Source organism: Stegastes partitus, unplaced genomic scaffold (genome assembly GCF_000690725.1).
Source record: "Stegastes partitus isolate 25-593 unplaced genomic scaffold, Stegastes_partitus-1.0.2 Scaffold63, whole genome shotgun sequence".
NCBI classification, from domain to species: domain Eukaryota; kingdom Metazoa; phylum Chordata; class Actinopteri; family Pomacentridae; genus Stegastes; species Stegastes partitus.
The window spans coordinates 48,788-62,851 of NW_007577794.1; the positions used below are offsets into that span (position 1 = coordinate 48,788).

The 14,064-nt window shown below is 38.3% G+C and overlaps 2 protein-coding genes across 2 annotated transcripts; one reads left to right on the forward strand and one right to left on the reverse strand.

The window, feature by feature from the left end:
* The first annotated feature begins 649 nt into the window (after positions 1 to 649).
* chic2 (cysteine-rich hydrophobic domain 2) lies at positions 650 to 7,529 on the forward strand. The gene is made up of 6 exons (XM_008275981.1): positions 650 to 972; positions 2,101 to 2,155; positions 2,363 to 2,518; positions 2,702 to 2,758; positions 2,849 to 2,908; positions 4,022 to 7,529. The coding sequence occupies exons 1-6, from the start codon at positions 839 to 841 to the stop codon at positions 4,070 to 4,072; spliced, it is 513 nt and encodes a 170-aa protein (XP_008274203.1). The 5' UTR covers positions 650 to 838; the 3' UTR covers positions 4,073 to 7,529.
* A 1,890-nt stretch (positions 7,530 to 9,419) lies between these two features.
* LOC103353161 (uncharacterized) lies at positions 9,420 to 13,028 on the reverse strand. The gene is made up of 6 exons (XM_008275983.1): positions 12,892 to 13,028; positions 12,634 to 12,779; positions 12,419 to 12,480; positions 12,027 to 12,140; positions 10,914 to 11,012; positions 9,420 to 10,356 (listed from the first exon to the last, which is right to left on the reverse strand). Exons 1-6 carry the CDS (start codon positions 13,006 to 13,008, stop codon positions 10,181 to 10,183), a joined length of 714 nt encoding a protein of 237 aa, XP_008274205.1. The 5' UTR covers positions 13,009 to 13,028; the 3' UTR covers positions 9,420 to 10,180.
* Between the last annotated feature and the right edge of the window lie 1,036 nt (positions 13,029 to 14,064).

Sequence of the window (14,064 nt, forward strand, 5' to 3'; positions counted from 1 at the left end):
ACAAAAGATTAGTACTTTTAAAGTGCACATAACTTAAAATAAAATATAAAGTATGTAAAAATACAAGTCTAATCAGATTTACAGGTATACAAACATAGTAAAAAAATAGAGCGTAGCGGTAGCAAGAAAGAAAGAAAGAAACGTGAGTGCACACAAGTATGCAAATTAAAGTACAAACATGAGAACATAAATAGGTATAAAAACAGGAAACACAGCCAAAGCATAGATCAAACAGTGCCTGGGGTAGCTTTAATTTCACTGAGCAAGAAACAATATGTGGACCTAACTATTATAATTTCCTTGAATAAATATATAAATAACGGGTACAAGAAAGAAAAAAGTCTTTAGTAGTTTTCGAGAGGAAGTATGCAAAATATAGTATTAAGTACGGAAAAATACTAGCAAAAATACACAATACACAAACAAGAAACAGTAAAACAGGAAGGAGAGCTTACTTGAATTTCACTGAGCAGGAAGTTAGATGTGTCCCTATTTATTATTTTAAAAAAAAATAGCAGTAAAATCTAACATTTTTAAAAAGCAGATTTTTGTAAATAGAGTTTTTGTAAAAACAGAAAAAGTAGAAGAAGGACGTCAGCACGTCCGTCCTTCTTCCTGTGTCGTACGGCTACTGCGGCGGATGTTGATGTTTTGTTTCGGAGCTCGCTGAACGATGTGAGCTGTACCGTCTCCGGGTCTGCTTGGTATTTCTGTGGTCGTCTTCTCGTCTTCCCGATTTCCCTTTTTAAAAAAACTTTTTCTCGGAAAGGTTTCACTGTCGGTCGTCATCGTGTCTCTCCCGGTGTCGCTCCCGGGAAGCGCGAGGCCGAGTCGTGCGATGATGGAGGACTTTGATGAGATCTACGAAGAGGAGGAGGAGGAAGAGGAGGACGAGGACAGGGCCGCGGAGGAGCAGCTCCTCAAGTACGCTCCGGACCCGGTGGTGGTGCGAGGGTCCGGCCACGTCACTGTGTAAGCAACCGCCGTCCATTGCGGGGGATCGACACGGCAGTTCACCGCTGCCGTGAATCGATGAGCGGCCGAGGGCTACGTGGGAAACTGGGCTGCTAACTGGGTGCCTCTGGTGACCTAGCATAGCCAGCTAGCTGCTAACTTAGCAGTGAGCTAACACAGCGAGGAGTGGCTGCCTAGATTTGGCTTTCGTTTTTACCTGGCCCTTTCTGTGTCTGCCACACAATAAATAATGCTGTTGGTTTTGCTGTTGTCAAGTCAAGGCAGTGTGTCCTCGTTATTAGTTCCACTTTTGAGGGACTTGAACACAGACTGTGTTGCTTTGTACCGAGCATGACAACATAAGATACCATATCGACAATACAGACTTTTCTACATACTGTCGACAAACAGGTGTTCTTACCACTGAAATAATAGTTAAATATCCATATCTTCTTATATATAAATGCATTTCGCCTTCTCTTAAGTGAATTAACTGTACTTTCGGATCGAAAACTTTACTCAGAAGCAGCTGTCTCCAGCGACAAAAGTTGTGGCAGCAGTTAGAAGTTCGAAGGATGTCGTGTCTGGTCCAGTCAGGTGGTCAGAAAGTTACCTGCAAGCTAAAATAAGTTTACACTTTAAATGCATCAGTGAAATGTAATTACTTTATTCTCACACACATTGGATGTCAGCACTCTGTCTTTGTATTTCTTTCGTTTGCTATTTTTGCCTCCAGTTACACGTGGCTGTGTAATCCATAGTAAACAGTACAATTTGTATGTCTAATGTCTACCATCCAAATGGAGAGCTTCTATATACTTGTTTTGATGTAGGACTAAGGTACGTTGATATATTAGGTATTTGAGGTGTTTTAACAGAACTATGCATCATCTTCATCATGACCTTTAAAAATGTTCCACTATATATCAGGTCGTTCTTGCTTTGTCAATTGTCTAGCAGCATGTCTTTGTTATGGGGCTCTGACAAAAGTGATGGTGCATCTATAAAGGTCTGTCGTGATACATTATAAATGTGAATATTAATAATTTACTCCTGATACCTGCTGGGCTCTGCAGTTTTTATCTTTGATTTAAGGTAGCTGCAGTAAAATGTTTGTCTTTTTTTTCTCCCTTCTTTGCCCCACAGGTTTGGGCTTAGTAATAAATTCGAGTCAGAATTTCCTTCAGCACTTACAGGAAAGGTGAGTGTGTTGTTGTGATTTATTGAGGCAAATTAACAATGAAAAAGTCACATTCTCATATCTGCTTCACAACATTTGCATTTTAGTCAACATGTACTGTCACAATTTTGATTTGTTTAATATTGTGTTTTCTCCATCCATTATCTGTTCTACATAATTATAAAATGTTACTATAGTAACTGTTCTATGAATGTGTATTTCCCTTAGGTGGCACCAGAGGAATTCAAAGCCAGTATCAACCGTGTAAACAGCTGCCTGAGGAAAACACTCCCCGTGAATGTGCGGTGGCTCCTGTGTGGCTGCCTCTGCTGCTGCTGTACACTGGGCTTCAGTTTGTGGCCTGTCATCTGCCTCAGCAAGAGGGTGAGATAACTATCCTTTCACTGTTGCTCACTCACATGTATCCCAGTCTTAAGAAGCATCCATCAACTTCTGTTGCGTTTGCAGCAACAGTATAGTAAACCCAAATCTACAAAGAATTCTGCAGTAATTTAGTGTGTGACACTTTATAATAGGTCAATATGTGATGTGTGTTTTGTATTCCAGACGAGACGATCTATAGAGAAACTTTTGGAGTGGGAGAACAGCAGACTTTACCACAAAGTGAGTAGTATAGACATAAATGGATATGTTTGTACTGAAAATGGATATGTTATATAACATTTTCTGATCACTTTTGCACTCTATTTGCAGTTGTGTTTGCATTGGAGACTAAGCAAAAGGAAGTGTGAAACCAACAACATGATGGAATATGTAAGTATTTGTTGTGGATAATGTTTTAGTGCTCAACCTGTGTGTGGATGTAATTGCCCCAAAACTCTTGATAAATACACACTTGCCCTGTGATAGAACCTTGTTGGTCCGAACATGTGTTTTTTCTTACAAGTACTGATGCTCAGTGTAGATGGGTTTAAGGGCTTCTATACGCAGTCACTGTTGATGAAGCTATATGGAAAAGTGTGTTTGTGGATAATCAAGCAAATGAATATGTGATGCTTCAGTAAATTTGATGTTTATGCTGCAAAAAATTATTTGACCCCAATATTGCCACGAACAGTCCTGCATATTAATTTGCAATATTTCCTGCAATGGCCCAATGCTCAAACTGAGAACTGCCACAAAGTAAGAAAAGGTTTGTCTGCAGCTTATAAACTGTGACTCTGTGTGTTCCTCCATGTAAGGGATGATTTATAATTCTAAGTATTTAATGAAGTTACTCAGCCTGTTGTTCCATGTGCACAAATGCGTAAAAACCCTCTTGCTTTGGAGATGCTCATATAGATCCTGATGCTGCAGGTATTTAATAAATTCAGAACAAACTCTCCTACAAACAGCTGGACGCAAGATATTAGACTTCATCTCCTGTTAACATTTTGTGGGGCAAGAAAAAAAAACATTGCAATCATTTTTGGCTTGTATCATTAATCTGAACTGTTTGTGGCTGTCGTCATTGCCGTAAAGTTTTATTTTTATGGACATTTCAGTTTGTAATGGATCTGACATTGTAGAGCAAAGTAAATGGGAAAGGTGTTTAGTGATTTTTCACGCAAATGATGTTTTTTTTTTATCAATATTGGTGCTGAACTGTGTAAAGAGCCTTCCCCAAATAGCTTCACACAACCCAAAGAGTCGTTGTTTGTGCCTGACCATTTGTTAATGTGACAGCAGGTCAGTCCTGTGCCGTGTTGAAAGCAATAAAGAAATGCTATTAGGTTCAGGTTTCAGACATGAACCTGACACATTTGGTTGCTGTTAGATTATTGCAAAGGAGTACATGACTGAAAGGGGCTTGCATGTTTTGCACTAGATACATTTGAAATTCATCCCTGACTCATCACTAAGAACCTTTTCTCTTATCACCTGCAGGTAATCCTAATAGAATTCCTACCTAAGATCCCCATCTTCAGACCGGACTAGGCCGACTGCAGCTGTTCAAAAACCTCCACTGCTGCCCAGCTCTGTCACAGAATCACAATGGCTGTAAAGCTCCCAAATAACTACCCTTCCTGAAATACTCCAGTATTTGTGTTTACATTGATCCTCCCTTTTTTTTCTCTTTGACCCTTTCCCCCTACACATACTTTATCTACAGCCTTGTTTACAAATCCAGCAGCCCCACACTTGTTTTCGGAATTAATTCACCTTTGAAACATCGGGCAAACTGGCACACTGTTATGTCACTGCAAACGTATGCCCATCTATGGGATTGTCAGAGGAGAACCAGCCATGGGCAGTGTTACGGATTTTGGAACTAGAACTAGAGCTGGAGACTTAGACTCTCGAATTGAGGTCCGTGAGCCACAACTGGAATATTGTCACTTTTGTGTTCCCTAACCGAAGCACATGGCACATTCAGACCATGATAAAACAAACACTTTCATATGTCACGCCGCCAACTTCACTTGCAAAAAATACACCCCAGTGCTTTTGTAAGAGTTGGTTTGGTGCTCCAGATCCTTACCGAAGGCTGTGGAGGCAACATAACATGGAACTCCAAAGGAGCCTTCATCCAAATCAATGCTGTAGCGGACATACTAGTCTTACAGGAACATGTTGGGCTGGTGGCCAGAATAGCTGAACTCAGTAACGTCAGTCTTCAAGTACCGGACATCCTCTCGCCTCCTCTCATGTCTCTGCACACATCACTGTGCATCACCCTAACCCAGTGACAATCACACACTCTGACTGTACTGTCCATAGTATGAATGGGTCTTTGTGCTGCACAGTTTACCTGGAATAATTTGTCTTTTGGCATTGTGTGCGTCCAGGTGATGGGCTGGCTGCCTAGCAACTGCTTCTGAGTCACAGGGAAATTGTAAGGACGGCCACTGGTAATGAAGAGAGAAAATATTTTTTCTTCTCCTTTTTAAAATTTCTTTTTTTTTTTTTAAGTATCTTAACATTTGTTTACTGTTATGTTGAAAGAGAGGCAGTCGATGCTTGTAAAACTGTTATGTATGTGTGTGTGTGTGTGTGTCAGTCAGAGAAACAAGCAAAAAACAGACAAATCAGACATGAAGAGATGTTCTTTACTCTGTAAAGCAGGGTTCTTTCTTTGAAACATTTCTTTGCCATAACCATTTTTTATTTTATTTTTTTGTAATTTATAAGTGTGTGTGTGCATATAATGTGTGCATTCATGAAATAGGCCTCTCTTAATTTTTGCAAAGAATTGCCATGGTTGTTTCCTTTTTCTCTGTGGTCACGTGTCGACACGAAAGCACAGTCGCTTTGTCCTTAACACCTTTACATGGCCTCTCTTACTTATCTACTGACCTTGGCTCACTCATAGGAGTGTTCCAGTTGAGGATGTGGACGTACATCAGAAAGTTCCTCTGTTTTAGATATATCCTTTTTCATTACATTCAAATGTTTAGGGTGAACAAGAGGATTAGGTCCTCTTTGCTGGGTGTTACGTGATACCAGGGTTCTCTATCATGAAGCAGGATTGTGAAAGTTAGCTCTGGGTAGAACCAAGCTACATACAGATCAGCCACATGGATTTAAAAAGTTGCACTAACCAATGTTTTTATGTTAACAAAAAAAAAATGCCTGTGCAGTGTGGAAAGAGGTTACTTATATTAGTGTTGACATTTGACCCCGCACCCTTTTCTGCTCTACAAAGCTTTTGTGTCTTTCAGCTCATTCTTTTGGCTTTCTGTCCTGCAGGTTTATGGCCTGTTCTGACTGCGTGTGTCTTTTGGAACAAGCCAAATAATGTCACATCTCTTGTCTTTATTTGGACGTTTCAAAACTGTTCACACTTAAGGTATCATAGGAAACGTGCTTTTCACAGCGTGAAAAACTATCTAAAATTGACAGTTCCGCTATGAGCTCATCCAGCATTTCCTGCAGTGATGACCAGCTTTTTGGTGCATACGTAGAATAGGATCTAGTAGTTGGTCCGCCATATTTTGAGTTTAGATTCAATGCCAAGTCACTGATGTCCCACCACATGAGACACAAGTTGCAGATTTTGATTCTCTGTTAACCATTTTTCAAGGTTTGGTTAAATTTGACTTCACTTCCAAAGAGGCCAAATTGTACATATGTGACGCGCATCCAATTGGACCAGTCTCAATGGCTGCAGTAGTTTTTAAATTTACCTGGAAATTATAAATGACACATGCAATGGGGACAGGCCTTTACTATGCAGGTTTGCTGTCACTGTTCTCATTAATCTGGTTTGCAGCAGCAATATTCACAGAAAAAGCTCTGATGAATGACTGTCAGCTACATGCTCAGCACTTAAAAGTACACTTAGAAAATTCTTAGTGAACATGCTGGAGCATTTAGCCACTAATGTCGCAGATATTTTCATTAGAAGTTAGAGGAGAACAGTAAAGGACCTAAGAGGAGAGCACATGTTGAGTTTGTTTGTTAAAATGTTGTTTGCAATAGCAACTTTTTAAGGTGGTGATATGCTCACATGTTCAATTAATGTAGGTTTAAATTTTACAAAATAATGTTCCGGGCACAGTTAAGTTCAGTTATCCAGCTAACAATCCTACTTCATGATATAGGTGACTATTCACAACATAAAGCACATCTAATTTATAAAACATATATTTAACATTTTGCCAGCAAGTAGGAAAAAAGAAGGCCTTTTTTGAGTTTAGTAAATATTTAGCTTTTCCCACTTTACACACCTTTTGTGGAAACATCAAGATATGTGGACTGTGAGAATATGTACATCAAGAATTTGATCAAGGCCACTTTTTTTTTCGTTCACTCAGCTCTGGTGAATGTATGGGTCGCACTCAGGGGATTACAGTAGACAAACAAAAGAAATGTAGCATTGCAAAATCTCTCTGTCAGGTATGTTCCAAAGTTACACCAGGGTGTCAAGTATAATATACAGATCACACATTACTTGAATAGTTGTGAAACAATGCATTTGGAGTTTGTTCTGAAATTGAAAAAGATCCCTGAGAAAAGGTAACCAACGTCTCTTTTTTCTTCCTCTTTAGATAGCAAAGGAAGCACATCCACCATGCACCCACAAAGACAGACGTAGTGTTAGTTTATATTTTACAAGACCCAAATTCACTTGATTACCACTGGTTTGCCTATCGGTTCATCATCACTTTTCTACATTTTTGATTGTGGTCTGTTCTGTGTAAATTAAGGCATAAGGCCATATGCATATATTTGTGGTGTGTGTGCATATATGTGTATGTGCACGGTGTATGCAGATGCAAATGTTCTTCATAGATCTGACTGTGATTGAATCCTGCACAGAAAACGAGTCTTTTTTATATAATCTTGAGTGTTCTGTGTGTACGTGTGCGTGAGGGAGAGAAAGATAAATGTACATGACTCATGACAGATGTATGTACAGTAATAAACTACCAATAAACAAGGCTATGGGCATTTTCCGCTTCAACCCAGTATGATTTGTAGTTTGAGTGTGAACTCAGTTGTCCTTTTTGTTGACACCATTGTACACCAAAGGCAACTAGAGTGCAGATTTTAGCCTTGAGATTTTCACTTCAGAGACTTGATCAACTCTGCTTACTACTGGGCAGTTCCTTTGAAGAGATTTGTGTGTTTGGGAGGTGGCTTAACCTTAAAACAACTGGGATGTTCATTTACAGAAGACCAATGTGACATAAGACATCTTGTCTCAGGCAGTTTCACACCATTCCAGACTTCATGCGGCTTCACTAACTACATGTGATTACCAGTTGGTCTTACAAAACTTTAACCTTCACTGTATTAAATCAATTGTGTAAACAACCCAAAAGTGGTTTAGATGCGCTCTTGGGTGAGAAGCAAAACAAAACTTCACAGCAAGTCTGTGAGGCCTATTTATGTGCAGCAGTGCTTTAACCTCTTAAGACCAGGTGTCTACATACATTGACATCACATTTTGGGTTATATTACCACGGTAGTTAATTTATATATATATATATGGCAAGCCGTTTAGGAAAATTATATATATATATATGGAATGAAAGTCTGAATATATATAATGAAACTCTGAATATATGGAATGAAAGTCTGAATATATGGAATGAAAGTCTGAATATATATAATGAAAGTCTGAATATATTGAATGAAAGTCTGAATATATGGAATGAAAGTCTGAATATATATAATGAAAGTCTGAATATATGGAATAAAAGTCTGAATATATTGCTGTATACACACACACACAATTTCTTTATATTTTTTAAAATAATGTTTATTTTTGCTATTTGATCAGATCAAATAGCAAAAAAGAAAAATGCATATCAAACAAGAACTCGGGTCTTAAGAGGTTAAAGTACCTCATTAATTTTACCATGACTGCATAACTCCTGCTTTTAGTGTCAGTAGCTTTAAATGCTGTTGTCTACGTCCCCTTCAGGAAGAAGACTCTCTCTGGAGATCTGTCTTTCCAAACAGAAAAACGTTTGGCGTGGAAATATCACTGAATTCACAGCACACCATTGTTTATACCTTGTGTGTATGGTGAGATTGTCAAACAATTTTGCGGTTAAAAAATCAGTAGTCTAGTGATGCAGAGCAGCAGCTTGGAAATGGTCCTCAAGTAACTGGCGGTTAACGTGTAGTCTTAACGTGCTGCATTCCAGTCACTGTTTACACTTGTTCCATTGTATGAAAACACAAAAATGCTATAAAGGAGAACAGCTTTATTGGGAATTTGGCTGTGTAAAAATGTAGTATGTGAGCACAGAGAGCCAGCCAACGTCTTTATCCGAGCTGTTCGGTTATTAGCACAATAAATCAGTGGAAACCTACCAACCACAGAATGTAATGAACTACGATCTGCCAGACAAAATGATCAGCAGCTGTCAGTGTTTTCTTTTCTTTCTTTTTTTTGTTTTGTTTTGAAGAGGTACTGTGGTAGTGAAGCCATTTCTTTAAAGTGAAGCTAGATTCATTTATCAAATTAATTTAGTATCTTGCCTCAAACGCAGCTTCTAGACAAGTAATCTTTTAAAAGGAACTAAAACTGCTGGAACTCTTCACAGCCTATTTTAAACTTGGTCACTTGGACCTCTATTTATTGACAAACCAATCTGTAGTATGTCTTTTAAGATGGAGGCTCTGGCCAAACAACAATAACACAGACAAAGTGTGGATTAATTTCACTAACTTCATAGAAAAGATAGTGGAAATTGCTGCAACTATTATAATAAAAAAAAAAGGTACAAAAACCACAGGTATATTCATCCCCACATAACCTCCTCCAGCATCAGTCAGAGTTCTTCTCTTGCCTTGTAGACATGAAAAAATAAAGGATCCTGTACAGAAGTATGAAATACTGTGTTTTATTGTTTGTTTAGCTCAGTGACCATTGTCATTATCATTGTTATCATCTTATTTAATAACTTGAACAGAAGACAGTCAGTTTACAACAAGGTGGTGGTAGTTAATATGAGAACAAGCTCTCGGGAGCACACAAAGACATGCTGCTAAAAAAGGTAGATACAAAGTTCAAATCTGTGTTTGCCCAACGTCAATAAGTTTGCTTATTTACCTGGTCGGGGTTTGTGTTTCAGGGTCACACTAGTTATGACTCAGACAGAAGTGAAATCTCACACAGGAAAAAGATAACTATTTGCAGAATGTTTAGATTTTCTCTATTTTTACCTGAACATCTTATTGTGTGTTTAGCTGTCCTGTGTTGTATCTGTGTGCATTAAATGTATGTCACTGCTGGATAATCTATTCCCCCACCGGGTACAAAAAAAACCTAATTTGATGCACCAGCCAAACACTTCAGAAGCAGACCTAAAATGTGAGGTTGAAAATTGAAAAGAGATGGTCCACTAACATTCTGAGGCTTAAATGAAATTATACCTACCTACTGTTATTCGTACTGTTCAAGTCTTGCATTCACAATTTTATAGCAAAGATTCTCAATGTCAGTGAAAGTAAAGCAAAAAGACAGATCTTTATGTCTTATTTCTGAAATATGACACACAAGAGCAACAGATATGCTTCATATGTATTTTGCATCTTTATAGATGTGGCTTTTCATTATGTAAGCACTGCATAACATTTGTGATTGTGTTAATTAGGATTTATTTGACCAACAGCGCTGGTGAGCATTTCCATGAGTGTCTTCACTCCACCTTGACTTCTAAGAATCTTGTCCAGTTGGCTCAGTTGATCGGAGGTTATGTTGTTCATGGTATCACTGAGGTCAATGGTTTTTTGTTGGGAAACAGACTCATCTGAGCAGAAACCTGTGAGGTAGAGAGCTGTTAATTAGTTTCATTTGTTTTGAGGGAAAATGCATTTCATGAAAGCACAACCTTTATCAACCATGATCAACAAAAACAAGTTGGAAACAAAGAATCAAACACTGCTTAGAGATGTAGACAGCAATAATCAGCTATGTCTGATGGTAGCAATTCACTTAAGTTTGATTTTTCCATATTCCTGCTGTCTTGCCTCACATAGAGGTGTATGGCGCATGCTAACTCCTAGATATTATGCAGAATGACCTAAAATTAATATTACACAATATAAATCTAACTTCAGTTGCAGTTTATTGTAGGTCATTTGACAAAACACATTTTGCAACTGCTGCAGCTGCAGTACAAAGAAAGACACAATCTGCATTTTCTTTTGATGGGTAAAAATTCAGGTATGTTCTGTTTTCATCCTAAATTAAAAACATGCAATAAACCTTTTACATTGTGTGAAAACATCTGTGCGTGTCCACAACCTTTGGGAGCATGAGAAACATCACAGTCATGGCTATGAACCTTCATTACTGCATACAAGTAAAAGTTCATACCTTTTTCTGAATCCAGGAAAACAGGTGATGATAAGCTCAGGCACTCTGCTTGTTTTTTAAACTCTTCCAGCTCAGCAGCCGACACCTTAGCTCTCTTACCTGAGCGACAAAAAAGGATAAGCAAAGAACCTATACAGCAGTACTGACATATGCAGGCTCACTTCATAGCTTAAAACATAAGGACGCATATAATATTGTGTCCAATAAAGCCGTAGCAATAGGGATGGTAATAGTGGTCCGTCTATGATTAAGTGTAATGAAATACTGTACTGGAATTTATGTGGACCTCTGTGCCTTAGTACAGTGTTACAGAGCTGCTAGCATGTAAACTCCTAATGCAGTTTATGGACAAATAGACTCACAGTTGGACAGTATAATGCAGTTTAAAGTCAGACTGAGATCCTTTACTGACTACAGAAGCACCAAAATGTGAAAATACTACATTAGAAGTAAAAGTATTAACTGTAAATTGTATTAAAAGGTATCAAAAATAAAGTGGAAGAGCTGCTTCTGTCTAGCATTATGTAGTTGTGATGCATGACTATATAAGCAACTGTACGTTATTGTTTACTGTGGTCATGGTCCAGTTTTTAACTATTTTACACATGGATGATAAATTTCATTGCTATAGTTTCCCTTGATTTTGAAATATTGGATGCCTTTACCTCTTTTTTGCCTCAAACAGTTATTTAAATGAAACAACGTGAGACGTGTAGAGGGGTAATCTCTATCATCTCCAACTGCCCCACAACTGGATTTTATAAGGAGTTAGGGGCCAAAAAAGGTCAGGAAACACTGGTTTAACTGCCAATTTGGTGTTTTTTGAAAGGTTAGTATTGGAAAGTAGTACAATTTTTCTTTAAGAATAAAGTTGAAAAAAATTAAAAAAATCTACCCCAACAGTGTATTTAAGTGTAGTGCTCAGGTAAACGTGCTAACTTTTCCATCATGGCAGAAATCTGCCAACTCAAAGAGATTATGAAATATTGTGTACATCAACAGCTTTATACTTAGTGGCATTATAGCAGATTGATTTGTAGGTGACTGAACAAGCTGAAGAGAGACCCAGCTGACTACATATATACAAAAAAATAAAGAAGTTGTTGTTCTTACTCAGGAGCTGGAGAACTTTGTATGAGCTTTGTCCAATGGTGTAATTTGAATACAGAACAAGACAGTCAGGACAGCCGGTATTCAGCAGGATACCAGAACCAGAGTAAGGTTGCACTGCGGATACATACATACATACATACATACATACATACATACATACATACATACATACATACATACACACATACACACACACATACACACATACATACATACATACATACATACATACATACATACATACATACATACATACATACATACATACATATATACTGATCAACAAGGACAAAAATGGTTGCTGCAATTCTGGACACAAGGTCCAAATCTGTTTTTGCAGGTACGCGGTCAGTCAAAATGTTGGTACTGCATGTTTCCTTTATACCACTCACCCATACTGAGAGTGTTGTTTTTCAAGGTGTGTTTGTAAGAGACACTGAAACAAAGGCCCAACCTTTCACAAGGAGAAATTGAAGATTGAAATGGTTTAAAATGGAGAACATCAGTTCATACTCCAGGCAACACTTTGGGTCCAAAATACCAATTGTTGAGTACAATGTGAACTTAAAAACCATGACACAATACTTAAATTTAGGCCCGAGCTTACATTTTTTGACTCTGAAAAGTATTGATCGTATCACTGTTGTCACCAGCAGTGAAGTTCAGCCAGGAGGTCTCCATAAACATCTTTGTCAATGCTCTGGTTCCAAGCATGTCTGTGCTTTCTCCTAAGTACGTCCATCTTCCCAGCAGCTGAAACAGACGGTTGTGTAAGATGACAAACAGTCATACTAATGGACTGTAGGATTTATTTTTTTCATTAAAACAAATGACGAAAGTGAGACAGATGAGATAAGTGTTTTACCTGATCTCTTCCTTGGAAATCAAGAGGTTGGGTTAGACTTTCACAGCTGGTCACAGGAGATGACTGGCCAGCAGACAGAAGACTCAACACAACCACAGCAACATGAACAAGCTCCATCGTGGCGTGCTGCTGACTGTATGTGTCCCAGCTTTAAAGTGGGGCTTTAAAGTTACAAGGTTCAGCCCACATGAAATGACAACATCCTCAGTTGTTTAAATATGTGGTGTAATCTGGTCTAAAAGGCATGGGAGACAGAAAGTTCTTTTTTTTTTGGCACTTACACAAAAAGATAATGTGGCAGACACAGGGGAGAGTTTGTATCAACAAGATTTTCACCCCAAACAAATTCCAAGGTTAACCACTCTGGGACTGGAAAAGATCACACAGGTTCACAAACATTAAAAGGTCCCATATGTTGAAAATCCACTGATTTAAAAAATAAAAACTGGGAAGAAATAAAGACCTATTTTTTTACACACACCCCAGGCCAATAACAATTGAATCCAGTTGCTCGGTAGAAACTGTGAAGTCAGTAGTTGTCCAGTTCAAACTTTGCATAATCCTGTCCCTGCTTCTGCTAACTCTCAAATGTCTCAACCAAAACTAAATGTTCTGTTGTGGACTGCAAGAGCAAACAGGAGAGTCTTCATTCACTGCCAGCATTTGAGAAACATACAACCTCACAGATTAATCTTATGTTGACAGCCATATTCCCACACCAACAGGAAACTCTTCAGTGTTAGCACATTGTGCTGCCACTGTGTCTAACGTTACAAGTCAGAGCACCATGGGAACTGTAAAGCTGACGGACAATCACTAAAAGTGAATGCTTAAAGACTGATTTAAAAACTGTAAACAGGGACAGCCCGTGGGTTATTGTGTTTTCATATCGCCTGTGCTTCAGTGCAACATGAACTAAGTCAGTGTTTACATCTATTTGCTTCTCTCTTACTCTCTGAACTCTTTCAAATATTTTTGTGTTTCTGTTCAGGCAACCGAATGAGAATAAAATATTGATTGAAATGTAGCCCATTAAGATTACATGTTAACTACCACTTCACTGCCAATTCCATGCTGCTACTCGACACTGTTAAAATCCTGATTTTATAACTGCAGCATTGTCTGACAAACTGCTGTGCTGTGAATTTTGTGATATTGCCATGTGAAATTATC